This window comes from Mustela nivalis (genome assembly GCF_964662115.1).
Source record: "Mustela nivalis genome assembly, chromosome: 14".
NCBI classification, from domain to species: Eukaryota; Metazoa; Chordata; class Mammalia; order Carnivora; family Mustelidae; genus Mustela; species Mustela nivalis.
In genome coordinates this window covers 76379483-76392173 of record NC_139033.1, presented here as the reverse complement: position 1 = coordinate 76392173, position 12691 = coordinate 76379483, and the positions used below count along the sequence as shown (strand labels likewise).

The window sequence follows — 12691 nt, the reverse complement described above, 5'->3', positions numbered from 1 at the left end:
CAAAAGGATGAAAGGTCTAAAAATTACACCTGAAGCCATAAACTCATAAACAGGCAATAACATCTTGGACATTGGTCTTAGCAATATTTTTCTAGATATTTCTCCTGAGGCAAGGGAAACAAAAGCAAACTAGTGGGACTACACCAAAATAAAAAGTTTTTGTACAGTGCAAGAAAACATCAAAAAAAAAAAATAAGGAACTCAGTGAATGGGAAAAGATATTTCCAAATAATATATCTGATAAAGGGTTAGTATCCAAAACATAAAGAACTTATACAACTCAACACCAAAAAGACAAATAATCAAATTAAAAATGGGCAGAGGACCCGAAAAGACATTTTTCCAAAGAAGACATACAGATGGCCAAGAGACACATGAGATGATGTTTGACATGACTAATCATCAGGAAACTACAAATCAAAACCACAGTGAGGTATCCCTTCATACCAGTCTGAAAGGCTAACATCAAAAAGACAAGGAATAAGAAGTGTTGGCAAGGATGTGGAAAAAAAGGAACCATCATGCACTGGTGGGAATGTAAGTTAGTGCAACCACCGTAGGAAACAGTATGGAGGTAACTCAAAAAATTAAAAATAGAAATACATATGATACCATATAATCCAAATACCCAAAGAATAAGAATACACTAATTTGAAAAGATACATGCTATGTTTCTTGCAGCATTACTTATAATAGCCAAGATACAGAAGCAACCCAAGTGTCCAAAATAGATGAATGGATAAAGAATAGTGTATACATGCACACATGCACATACACAAAAACAAACATACACACATACACACACACGCGCGAAGGAGTTATTACTCGGCCATAAAAAAGAATGACATCTTGCCATTTATGATAACATGGACAGACCTAGAAGGTATTATGCTATATGAAAAGAGTCAAACAAAGAAGACAAATACCATACAATTTCACTTATATGTGGAATATTAAAAATAAGACAAACATTCTTAAATATAGAAAATGAACTAATGGCTGTGGGGGAGGAGGGATGGGGAAAATACATAATGGAGATTAAGAGGTATATTTATAAACTTCCAGGTATAAAATAAGTAAGCCACAGAGATGGAAAATACTGTGTAGGGAATATAGTCAATAATACTGTAATAACAGGAGTGCCTAGGTGGCTCAGTTGGTTAAGCATCTGCCTTTGGCTCAGGTCATGATCCCGGGGTCCTGAGATGGAGCCCTGAGTCAAACTCCTTGCTCAGTGGGGAGTCTGCTTCTCCCGTTCCCTCTGCCCCTCCTCTCTTCTTGTGCGCGCGCATGCTCTCTCTCTCTCTCTCAAATAAATAAAATAAAATCTTTTAAAAAATAATACTGGTAACTACACTTATACATACATACTTATGTATGTATGTATATTTGTGTATATATGTATGTATTTATGTATATATGTATGTATACATACAAAAATAATACATGGTAACTACACTTAATCATAGTGAGCACTGAGTAATGTTTAGAATTGTCAAATTAACATGCTGTTGAACTTAAAACTAATGTAACATTGTATGTCAATTGTACTTCAATTAAAAAAAGAGAAATGCCTTTCTTACTCTAATTTTTAAAAAGGAGAATATTTAACATATAATAGTTGGTTTCTTTCTTTACAACTACATAAAACTAGAAGGAAACTTTGAGATCACCTAGCCAGCCAATCTATTTTACACTAAATGTGTATGTATTTTCCAAAAATGTCCATGCCATTTTATGCCACACGCTCTTTTTATGCTCCTCCATCAGAAGTAGGCCTATGTTCCCTCTACCTAAATTCAGGTGGACCTATGACTATGGTGCAAGTAGTATTTAACCTCTAAGGTGAGACCATAAAAGGCAATACATATTCCTCTAGCGCTTTCATGAATCTTGGGAGCCCTGAGCCAGTATGTATGTCATCTAGCTAGTCTTAAACCAGGACACCAGAGGGGTCATCTAGAGAGATGACTGAGAAAGTTAGTGAGTGAGAGAGAGACGGACAGAATGAGAGAGCTGAGGAATCTTTCTAGCCCAGGTGTTAGACTTATCAGTGAGCCATCAGATTTGTGAGATCCAGTACAATACCCACTAGTCACATGTAACTATTTACATTTCAATGAATTAAAACCAAATTAAATTTAAAAACCTATTTTTCGGGGCGCCTGGGTGGCTCAGTGGGTTAAGCCGCTGCCTTCGGCCCAGGTCATGATCTCAGCTTCCTGGGATCGAGCCCCGCATTGGGCTCTCTGCTCCACAGGGAGCCTGCTTCCCTTTCTCTCTCCCTCTGCCTGCCTCTCTGTCTACTTGTGATCTCTGTCTGTCAAATAAATAAATAAAATCTTTAAAAAAAAAAAAACAAACCTATTTTTCAATCACACAAGTCATATTTCAAGTGCTCAATAGCCTTATGGGACTAGTTTCTACTGCACTGGACAGGGCAGATGTAGACTGTTTCTATCATTATAGAAAGTTCTAGGGAATGGTGCTGCTTCAGATAACTCCAGGCCTCTGCCTTCAGGTTGCCCTAGTGCTGTGTGGAGCAGAGATGGGTTACTTACCAGGCCCTACATAGTGCAAATTCATGGGCAAAATCAACTTTGGTTTCAGCCACTGATTTTTGGGATGATTACATAGCCATAGTAAAAGGAATTCAAGGAAAATAAAGGTCTGAATGTGAAATAATCTGCTGGAGTTTTGGAGACCACAAAATCAGTCAAATGATGGAACAGATCATATTTTACTTCAATGTCCAGTAAGTGTTTATGACTAAATGAATAAGAAAATCCCCAATTCTTGAACCCACAATAATTTTAGCTTCAAATACTCTGCCACTATGCACCAGAAGTATTGTCTCTACCACTCCAGAAAAATATTTGATGATTCCTGGTTCTGAAGGAACAAAAGGAACCTTAAAAAATGTTAGCATCACTGAATTAATGGTAAAGAAAACAAGTCCTAGCTTCTTTCCAATGAATTCAGTAAAGTCACCATTTAACAGGTAAAGGTCACTCAATTTTCCAGTTTTTACACTCAAAATAGTCTTTACTTTTTGAACTACTGTATATTACATATTTTTAAAATTAGCTAACTAATATTGTAAAAGATTCTATTTATTTACTTGAGTTGGAGTGCACACAAGTCGGTGGGGAGGGGCAGAGGGACAAGCAGACTCCCCACTGAGTGGAGAATGGGATGCAGGGCATAATCCCAGAACCCTGAGATCATGACCTGAGCTGAAGGCAGACGTTTAACCAACTGAGCCACCAACGTGCTCCTACGTATTTTAAAATTTAAAAGCAAAAGAAACAAACTGAAAACCTTTGAGGGTATTCACCAATATTAACCAAAAGCTATCTTTTAAAATACTCCTTTACCAAGCAAATTATTTTAATAAAATCCAATTTTTTAATTACTTGAACTAATAGAAATTATAGATTTGGAGTCAAAAATAATGTGGGATTTAAGTGAAATTCTACCTGAACATGAACGTAGCAATTATTTTGATACTTTTTTTTTTTTAATAATAATGAAGCTACACTGAAGCAACATGGGAAGTGGCACAGCTTACCCATCAGCACAGAGGACAAAGCTAGACTTCATGTACTGACTACAGAATTTTTTGCCAGCATGAGCCTAAGCAGACTTGCCATAACAAGATTTCCAGGTATAAAATTAGAGGATATTTAAGATTACTGAAAATTCTTTTTAAGATTATTTGTTTTTTGTGGGGTTTTTTTGTTTGTTTTTTTAGTAATCGCTACTAAAAAGCCCCAGTGTGGGACTCAAACTCACAACCCCGAGATCAAGTGTCTCATGGTCTTCCAATGGAAACAGCCAGGCACCCCTTAAATTGCGAACGGCCGTGTTTTAGAGTTCTTATCTTTAAGATGTAGATATTAGGGGCGCCTGGGTGGCTCAGTGGTTAAAACCTCTGCCTTCGGCTCAGGTCATGATCTCAGGGTCCTGGGATCAAGCCCCACATCGGGCTCTCTGCTCAGCGGGGAACCTGCTTCCTCCTCTCTCTCTGCCTGCCTCTCTGCCTACTTGTGATCTCTGCCTGTCATATAAATAAATAAAATCTTTAAGAAAAAAAAAGATGTAGATATTAGAATTATGATAAAACAGTATCAGGAATTTGCCTAAAATTAAGACATAGCTGGGGTGGGCAGCGTAGAGGAACAGAGGTGAAACATAGGTAGGCCTGAGTTAATGACTGCTGGGATTGCCCTTCATTATACTCCTCCCTCTATTTATGCCTAAAAAATGTCCACGGTGAAAAAAATAAAAACAAACCAACCAACATATTTGTCTATTTCAATGTTTTGGTGTGATAGGCAAAGTCAAGGGTAAAGAGAGTATGAGATAATGGCAAACTACACTCAGATAAAGACCAGGCTTCCTAGGATCTCAACTATTAATGAGAAGGACCAAAATGTTCCAAATAAATACAAAATGCCTCAAATCTATAAAAATCATTATCGTAGTACATACATAAAACTGCTCCATGTGGGAATTAGAGCTGACTCATACCTTACACAGAATTCTAATATGTGTGGTTACCAGATTTCTTAGCCAACAGCCAAAAATTAAAAGGGAGGCTAATAAATACAGACAACACACAAAGGCACAAGACTGCTGATGGTCTTACAGGATGAGAAAAAAGAGAATGGCTATATAAGATGTGAAGTTCACCACTAATTAACACAACTTTATGGAGTAATAACCAGTATGGTTAGTGGGAAGGCCACAGGCTCCTTTAATGGAGTTAAAGACTGTGTTCTACAGTCACTAGCTATTGGAACCTAACCAAATTACTTAACCTCACTTTTTTCTCCAGAAAAATAAGAGTGGTATCTACATCACGAGGCTCATCCAGATGACTGAAAGAGAGATACTGTCAAGTATTTTGAAAGCAGGTTCTCCACAATTGCAGCCAACAATGTGCCTGCAACCTTGTGAAAGACCATGCGCTGGAACCACCCATTTCAACTGCTCCTAGACTCCCAACCCCCAGACACTGCATGACATAAATGTTTATGGCATTAAGTTGCTACATTTGGGATAACCTGTTGCACAGAATAGACACTATTACTTTATATAAGCAAACGATTATTATTTGATTAGCTAAATTTTCCCCTAAATACATTAATTGAGCTTCTTTGGTATATAAACTAGATAATACAAGGAAACCCTTTATCTGAATGGAGCGCTCATCACTTTGTAATGGCATATTTATGAAGCTGGATATTATTTTCAGCACCAAACTTCTTGAATCTGACCTTGGGAATATGCAAGAAAACTATGGAGGTAAAAACTCAGACCAGTACCTCAGAAGCCGACTGAACACTTGGGCCTTACACTGTATGTCTGCGCACGCGCACACACACACACACACACACACACACACACACACTATATGTATATATGCACTCTTTATCTCTTCTACATTTTAATATTAATAAAAAGTATACTTAATCCTACCTGAATGAGGCATTTGCTCACATCACTAGCACAGAGTGCTTTGTTACAACTCAGTGACACAGGGACCCATGTCAGGAACACCAGGATGGCTAGAGTAAGCATAACACCACAGTGTGTCTTCATGTTTCTTCAGGGATGATCAACTCCCAGGAAGCTAAACAAACAAACAAGAAGAAAAAAAGCTTTAATTCAAAGGCAAGGGCTAGGTTAAGAACAGATACAGAAATGAAAAGCAAAACAAACCAAGACTCATTGTTTGTGTTAAAAGACTTTTGAGTGATCATTTAAAGGACATTCTCAATGAATGATGAAACATTCAAAACAAACTACAATTTTTGTATGGTAAGGTCTTGCCAGCCAACTCCAAATATATATATATATACACACACACACATATATATATATATACATATTATATATATATATATATAATATGTATAAAAAGCCACCAGGTTACTGAGGCAAATAACTAGTTTTAATACTGCACCACTACTCCTCACCTTTAGTTTTAGGCCCATTTTGCAACTTTAAACTCATATTTAAAACTATTAATACTGTATCATAATTTAAAACATTCAACAAATTTTTAAAACACAAATTATTCTAATGATTATTTATGACTATTTCATTTTATCTCTTAACATAATTAACCAGAATGAAGCAGCTCAGAGAAAGCAGTTGGCAGTCATTCCTTAAATAACCCAGCAAATAACAAAGGGGATAGTAAATTATTAATTGCATTAAGAACTCGAGTAATTTATTAAAATGTGAAGATATTCTTTGAATTCTACACCATAGGTACCACAGATTCTTCAACGTTATTAATAAGATAGTACACTTTGAAAAAAAGGAAAAAGACCTGAAAAAATCCTGATAGTAGTTAAACAACCAACATGGTTTTTAAGCTTTTTAAAAAGATACAACTTCTTGGCATTAAAACAAACCCTCCCCAAGATAGAATCAAGTAAAATAAATGACTACTGATGTTGGATATATAGAAGGTGAGTTTATAGGCCTTTTATGATTACTATAAACGTTTATCCTAAGTATTATAAAGCACAATAAAGCAAAACAATAAGAAGGTGGGAAGAATAAAGGGCTTTGTACCCAGTATGACTCAATTTAGAAAGAGAAAGCCCTGGTGATTGATACTGAGGCCCACAAAGTATTCCCAAAGACCGTTAGTAGCCCAATTTTCTAATTATTTAACAGCATTGACTAATGAATGTATTTAATACTAAGTCGTATGATTTCTGGTGCATATTCGTGGAGGCCAAAGAAGGTATTTCAAAAAGTGATTTTTATCGAGAAGTAGTTTTCATCCTACGCTCACTAAAAATGGGATTTTTTTTTTTAATCTTTTATGGTTGTCTTCATACTACTCCCAAAATCTCACTGGAAAAAGTATTCAAGTAAATAATGGCAAGTACGAAGCAGGTAACAGAATTATTTAAAGGGCCTCCCTTTTTTCTTCTACGGAGTGAGGAACGGTACCGCACCGGAACTGTTTTCCTCCGTCGGGACCCGCTTCTCGGGCTCGGGCGACCTGTGTGTGGTCCCCAAGGGGGACGGCACTGACAGCAGCCTTTGTGCCGCTGCACCGAGCCCCTGGCTGCCGGTGAGGAGGCAGAGGCCAAAGCGGCTCTTCACCCCCAACTCACCGACGCGCCGCCGAGCAGCAAGGCAGGGGAGGGGGCCTCAGAGGTGCCGCCCGCCTGCGGGCCCGCGCCCAGCACCCACCGGGCGGCACCCCCACTTTGTCCTGCGCGTAGGCGGGGCCCAGGCCGCGCGGGAGCTGCTCCGCTTCTCCCGGCCCCGACAGCCCGCCGCGGCCTCGGCCTCCAGAGGCCGGCGCTCTCGGTCCGGACCCTCCCCGGCCGCAGACCCTGCCCCGCCTGCTCCCGCTCACCGTGCGCCGCGGCGCCGCGAGACTGCCTGGCCCTCGTTCCCCCGCAGGTCCGCCGAGCCCTGGGCGAGCCGCGGGGCTGGGCGAGGGAGGCAGGCCGCGCCCCCGCGCCGTCCCTCAGCGCAGCGCCCGCGAGCCTCGGGCACCTTAAAGAGACAGGCCCGCCGCCGCCCTCCCCCCAGTTCCCCGGTCCCTCCGCCCGCCTTCGGTTCCCCGCTGCCGCCAGCTCCCGCCAGGAGGCGTCTCTCACTCCCGGGGCGCTCCTGTCAGCGCACGCCCTGGGCCCGCCCCTCCCTGCCTGCGTGCCCGCCACGCCCACCTCCCCGCCCCCAGCCCCGCCCCCAGCCCGGTCCCGGCGCGGCCCGCACGAAGGCCCCACCCCCAGCTGCAGCCCGGCCCCACTCGCGCACGAAGGCCCCGCCCCGCCCTCCGGTCACGCCCAACAGCGCTGCACTGAGAGACACCCCGCCCCCCAGAAACACCCGGGGGGTGTCTTGCCGGGGACCCACGCGCGTCTTGCCTCCGCCCTCTTCCCTGCCCCCATCTCAGGTTTCTTTGTCGCCTACCTGGGGCTGCGGCTTACCTTCCGTGAGGCCCATTCTCTGCGCCTTAGCGTGTGTTCTTCCCCGAGCCGAGAACGGGACGTGCATTAGCTCGGCTACTTCCCACCGCAACCCCTACAGACTGTATCTGTCCGGTTATGGGGATTCAAGACCCAGGCACCTAGTGGTGGAGCAGGATTCACGGGTGGAGCCCGTTACCCTTGAACTCCTGTTATCTGATGTCGGAGGCAGGATTTATTAAAAGTGCACGTTTCTGGGCTCTATCTCAGACCTACTGAAAAAGGATCTGCTAGGGTAGAGCCTTCGTTCAGCAGTTCACTAAATTTGCTGCGGCCTCAGTGAGTGCCTGACACTGTGCTTGGTACTGGAAATAGAAGAGAGGAGGTGCCGTGGGTGCTGTTCAAGGAGGCCACTGGTCCTCGGAGAGGACGGACACACGGCTACACAAATGGCTGCAGCGCACCTACCTTCCCCAGTCCTCAGAAGAGAGCTCCAGGAGCATGTATGACGCAGCACTCATTTCAGCCTGTACTTCAGAAAAATGAATTGATTCCACTGGCAATAAACACGTAGAGGAAGGCGTTCGAGAAAGATGCTCAGATCTTCCCCACAACCCTGGGAACTTGGCATTTTAAAAAGATTTCAGGGTGATTAATTTGCGGCGCATTGGGCTGGAGGATCCACAAGGGACTTTCCCCTTGGAAATGGTGACCTAGTGCTAAAGTCTTAAACTAGTAGTCTTAAATGCCTTACATTCCCCTTTGTGGCTTGGAAGAAAACAGAAGGAATGGACAGTGTTGATTGGCTGAGGGGGTGGATTACATTAATGATATTAGTCCATTTTTGTAAAATAAGTAAATAAATCTGCATGTTAAAAAATCATCCCTGGAAATTATCTTAAAGAAATAATTAAGAGTGTACACAAATTTAACTTTAAGGATCTTATTCTTTGGCATTCCTTACTAATGAATTATGATACTCCAGTACAATGAACTAAATCAGCTACTAAAGCCAAGATTCTCCCACTTTGAATCTCAGGACCCCTTTACATTCTTGAAAAGTACTGAGGACACCAGAGACGTAGTTTTATGTATATTATGTCTATCAAAACTCTGTATGTTAAAACAGAAATTTAACGCGGCACCTGGGTGGCTCAGTCTCTAAAGTCTCCCAGTCTTTGTGTCAGCTCAGGTCATGAACTCAGGTTGGTAAGATCAAGCCCCACATCGGGCTCCTCGCTCAGCACTGAGTCCGGCTCTGTGTGAGATTCTTTCCTTCTCCCTACTCTTCCTCCTCTACCCCTCCTTCCACCCCTGTGCATGCCTGCTCTCTCTCTTAAATAAATAAAATCTTTTTTAAAAAGAGAAATTAAAAAATATGTATTCATTGTTTCACTTAAAAATAATAGATTCTATTGTATTGGAACATGAATGACATTTTATGAAAAATAAGTACATATTCCCCAAAAAAGAAAAATGGCATTATTTTACATTTGTGCTATTCTCTTTAATGTCAAAATTAATAGAAGGCTTTGATGGGATTTTCATATCTGCTCCTGCATTTATACTGTTGCAGTATCATGTATTATGTAGCCACTAGGAAACTACTCTAAACTTGTGACAGGAGAATGAAAAAGGCAAAGGATGTTTTAGAATTTAAATAAAAAGAGTTTGGAACTCATGAACCCCCTGAAAGTGTTTTGGGACTCCTAGAGTTCCCAGATTCCACTTTGAGAACTAGTACTGCAGATGAATATTGTTGGCATGGAAAGATATTCATGATAGATCAACATTTTAAAGTAGTATATAGGGGTGCCTGGGTGGCTCATTTGGTTAGGTGACTGCCTTCAGCTCCAGTCATGATCCCAGAGGCCTAGGATCAGACCCCTGCATCAGGCTCCTTGCTCAGCGGGGAGCCTCCTTCTCCCTCTCGCTCCACTTGCTACTCACCTGCTTGTGCTCTGTCAAATAAATACATAAATAAGATCTTTTAAAAAATAGTGTATATATTTTTAGAATGATTACTATTAAAATTGTGTGCACAGTTATTTTCACAGTGGGGAAAACTACTCTGTCTCCCTAGGGACAAGCACTTTAGGGGCTGGGGGTTCTGGTTTGGAACCCACAGTCCCGTTCTCAACCTCTCTACTTGGCTGACTCAGCTAAATGAGCCAATCTGGTTTTACAGATTTGAATTAAAGTGAGCCACAGCCTATCAGCCTCCCAGACTGCTCCTATGGGAGGGAGGATCTACTGAAGTAGGAAGGTCCATTTGAAGAGAAACCTCCTTTCTCCATCATTCTCTTCCCTGCCATCCTTCCTCCTTGTTCTGCTAAGGTTCTACTGCAAAGCTATCTAAAGAATGAGAAGAAAATGGATTTCTTGGGTGTCTGGGTTAAGCGTTGTTAAGCATTAGACTCTTGATTTCTGCTCTGGTCATGATCTCTCAAGGGTTTCTCAATAAAGAAATAAAATCTTTAAAAATAGTAATAAGTAAGTAAGTAAATATGTGAGTAAAGTCCGTTGTCATTACCTCTGTTATGAATGGTTGTTGAACCACCCAGTAAAAAGAAGAGTATTCCTCTGCATGGGAGTGGGGAGCAGGGGGGTAGGGGTGGGGGTGCTCAGGGGCTGCAGGAGACCTAGCTGACCACTGGGGAAGCTTGGAGAAGATGCTATTTCAGGAGAGATTTGCAAAGGGCTAGGAAGGACTATTGAGATATTTACAAAGCATTCTCAAAAGCCCCTAAAGCTTCCCCAAATTCAGTGTATACATGTGGCTCATTGTTGCTTACCAAATTAGGTCCAAACTCTGTAGCTTATTTATTTAAAATATTTATTATTTTCTTTTCATTGCCCTTTTGTCCCCTTCTCATCGTGCATGTAATACATGCAAGCTGGGGAAAATTTTTAAACTATGGAACTTCATAATGAGTGCCTTTTGCCATTTTAACCCCCAGTGATTGCTCCTAGTTTCGTGTATATTTCTTCTTTTTTTAGTCACATACACTAACATATATTTGCGACAAACGAAATTATGTTAAGAATACTTCACTACAATTTCCTTTTTTCCACTTAGCTTATCTAGAACATCTTTTCACACCAATATATGCAGATCTTTTTTGATGTCACACAAATCTTCTGCATAAGCTAAGCAGGTCTATTTTCACACTTTGTATTTTTCCCATCTTGTATTTCTGCACATTCTTCTTTTTGCTCAGGACAGAATTCTTACTTTTTTTTTCTAGCTACGCAGTTCCTATCCACTCTTGGAAGCCTGTTCAAGTATCACTCTATACAGATATCAAAAATCATCTTCCATAACTCAACATAGTGCCTGGCACATAGCAGGTGAATGAATTGATTAGAGGAATGACATCCCTGGCTAAAGTCCCCAATTGCTTCTGAGCTCCCAAAGCATTTATTTGCACTGACATTTCCCTATTAATGTATATGTGTTCTGTTTCCTTAACTAATTTTAGAAGCTTCTTTAGGGCAGGAATCATATCATCAATGTCTCATTCCTCTGTGTGCAGGGATTCTCTGGCTCTTGGAAGATCCACAAAAACTAGAACCAATGGTCTCACCTGTAGTAGCCAAAATGACAACAGTAACGAAGAGGTGAAAACAATTAGTGAAAAAGATAAGGATGCATAGAATTGAGAGCTTAATGGTTACTTTAAGAAACAAGGAAAAGCAGGGCATCTAGGTGGCTCAGTACGTTAAGCAAAGTGGCTCTAGGTTTTGGCTCAGGTCCTGCCTGATCTCATGGGTGGTGAGAGTCCGCAGGCCCGTGAAGCAGGGAGAGTCTGCTTGAGTTTCTCCTCTTCTGCCCTTCCCTCCCACTCCTGCGTGTGCCTGCGTGCTTTCTGTCTCAAATAAATAGATACATCTTTAAAAAAAGAAAAGGAAGGAAGAGGGAGGGAAGGAGAGAGGGAGGAAGGAAAAGAAAGAGAAAAAAGAAAGGGAGGAGGGAAGGAAGGGAAGAAAGGAAGGAAGGAAAGAAAAAGGAAAAGAGAAAGAAAGGAAAGAGAAAGAAAGAAAGAAAGAAAGAAAGAAAGAAAGAAAGAAAGAAAGAAAGAAAGGAAGAAAGAAAGAAAGAAAGGAAGAAAGAAAGGGAGAGAAAGGAAGGAAGGAAGGAGGGAAGGTCGGTCCCTGGGTGGCTCAGTTGTTAAGCGTCTGCATTTGGCTCGGGTCAAGACCTCAGGGTCTTGGGAATCTTGGGATCGAGCCCTGCATCAGGCTCCCTGCTCAGCTGGAAGCCTGCTTCTCCCCTTCCCACTCTCCCTTCTACTGTTGCCTCTCTCACTGTATTTCTGTATTCTCACTGTATTTCAAATAAATAAATAAAATCTTTAAAAGGGAGGGAGGAAAGGAAGGAAGGGAGAAAGAAGAACAGAGATTGGTGTTTGGAATAATCAGACTTCTGGAGGCTTAGGCTTGGTCTAAAGGGCAGTTCAGACTTGAAGGGGGCAGAGAGGGGGACTTGGGGGTGAAGGTGAAGGGAGGTGAGTGAGCAGAGGAGGGCTGGCTTGGAAGAGGAGTGTCCTAGCAGCAAACCACCCAGGACAGCCTCAGTCCCTCAGTCCTCAGAGCCATACCACCTTATAAGAGAGGAACGGCAAGTACCTAGGAACTTAATGCTGTCTCTGTGTGTCAAAAGTCATTTAAGATAAAATTGACCATTCTAACCACTTAAAAGTATACAGTTTGGTGGCATTTAGTAGTCACAATGTTAA

General features: G+C 41.7%; 1 protein-coding gene across 3 annotated transcripts in view; it reads right to left on the bottom strand.

Annotated features, from left to right (window-relative positions):
- Positions 1 to 8390, bottom strand: part of TWSG1 (twisted gastrulation BMP signaling modulator 1) — a 65076-nt gene extending 56686 nt beyond the window's left edge. The window contains exons 1-2 of one of the 3 annotated variants that reach the window (XM_082697358.1): positions 7974 to 8390; positions 5485 to 5638 (exon numbers count right to left, since the gene is read on the bottom strand). In XM_082697358.1, the coding sequence (XP_082553484.1) occupies positions 5485 to 5607 (123 nt within the window). In that variant the 5' untranslated portion in view covers positions 5608 to 5638; positions 7974 to 8390. Of the gene's footprint in view, positions 1 to 5484; positions 5639 to 7145; positions 7666 to 7973 lie in introns of those variants that run through there. The other 2 variants (XM_082697357.1, XM_082697359.1) reach the window with 2 other exon arrangements.
- Positions 8391 to 12691: the final 4301 nt, after the last annotated feature.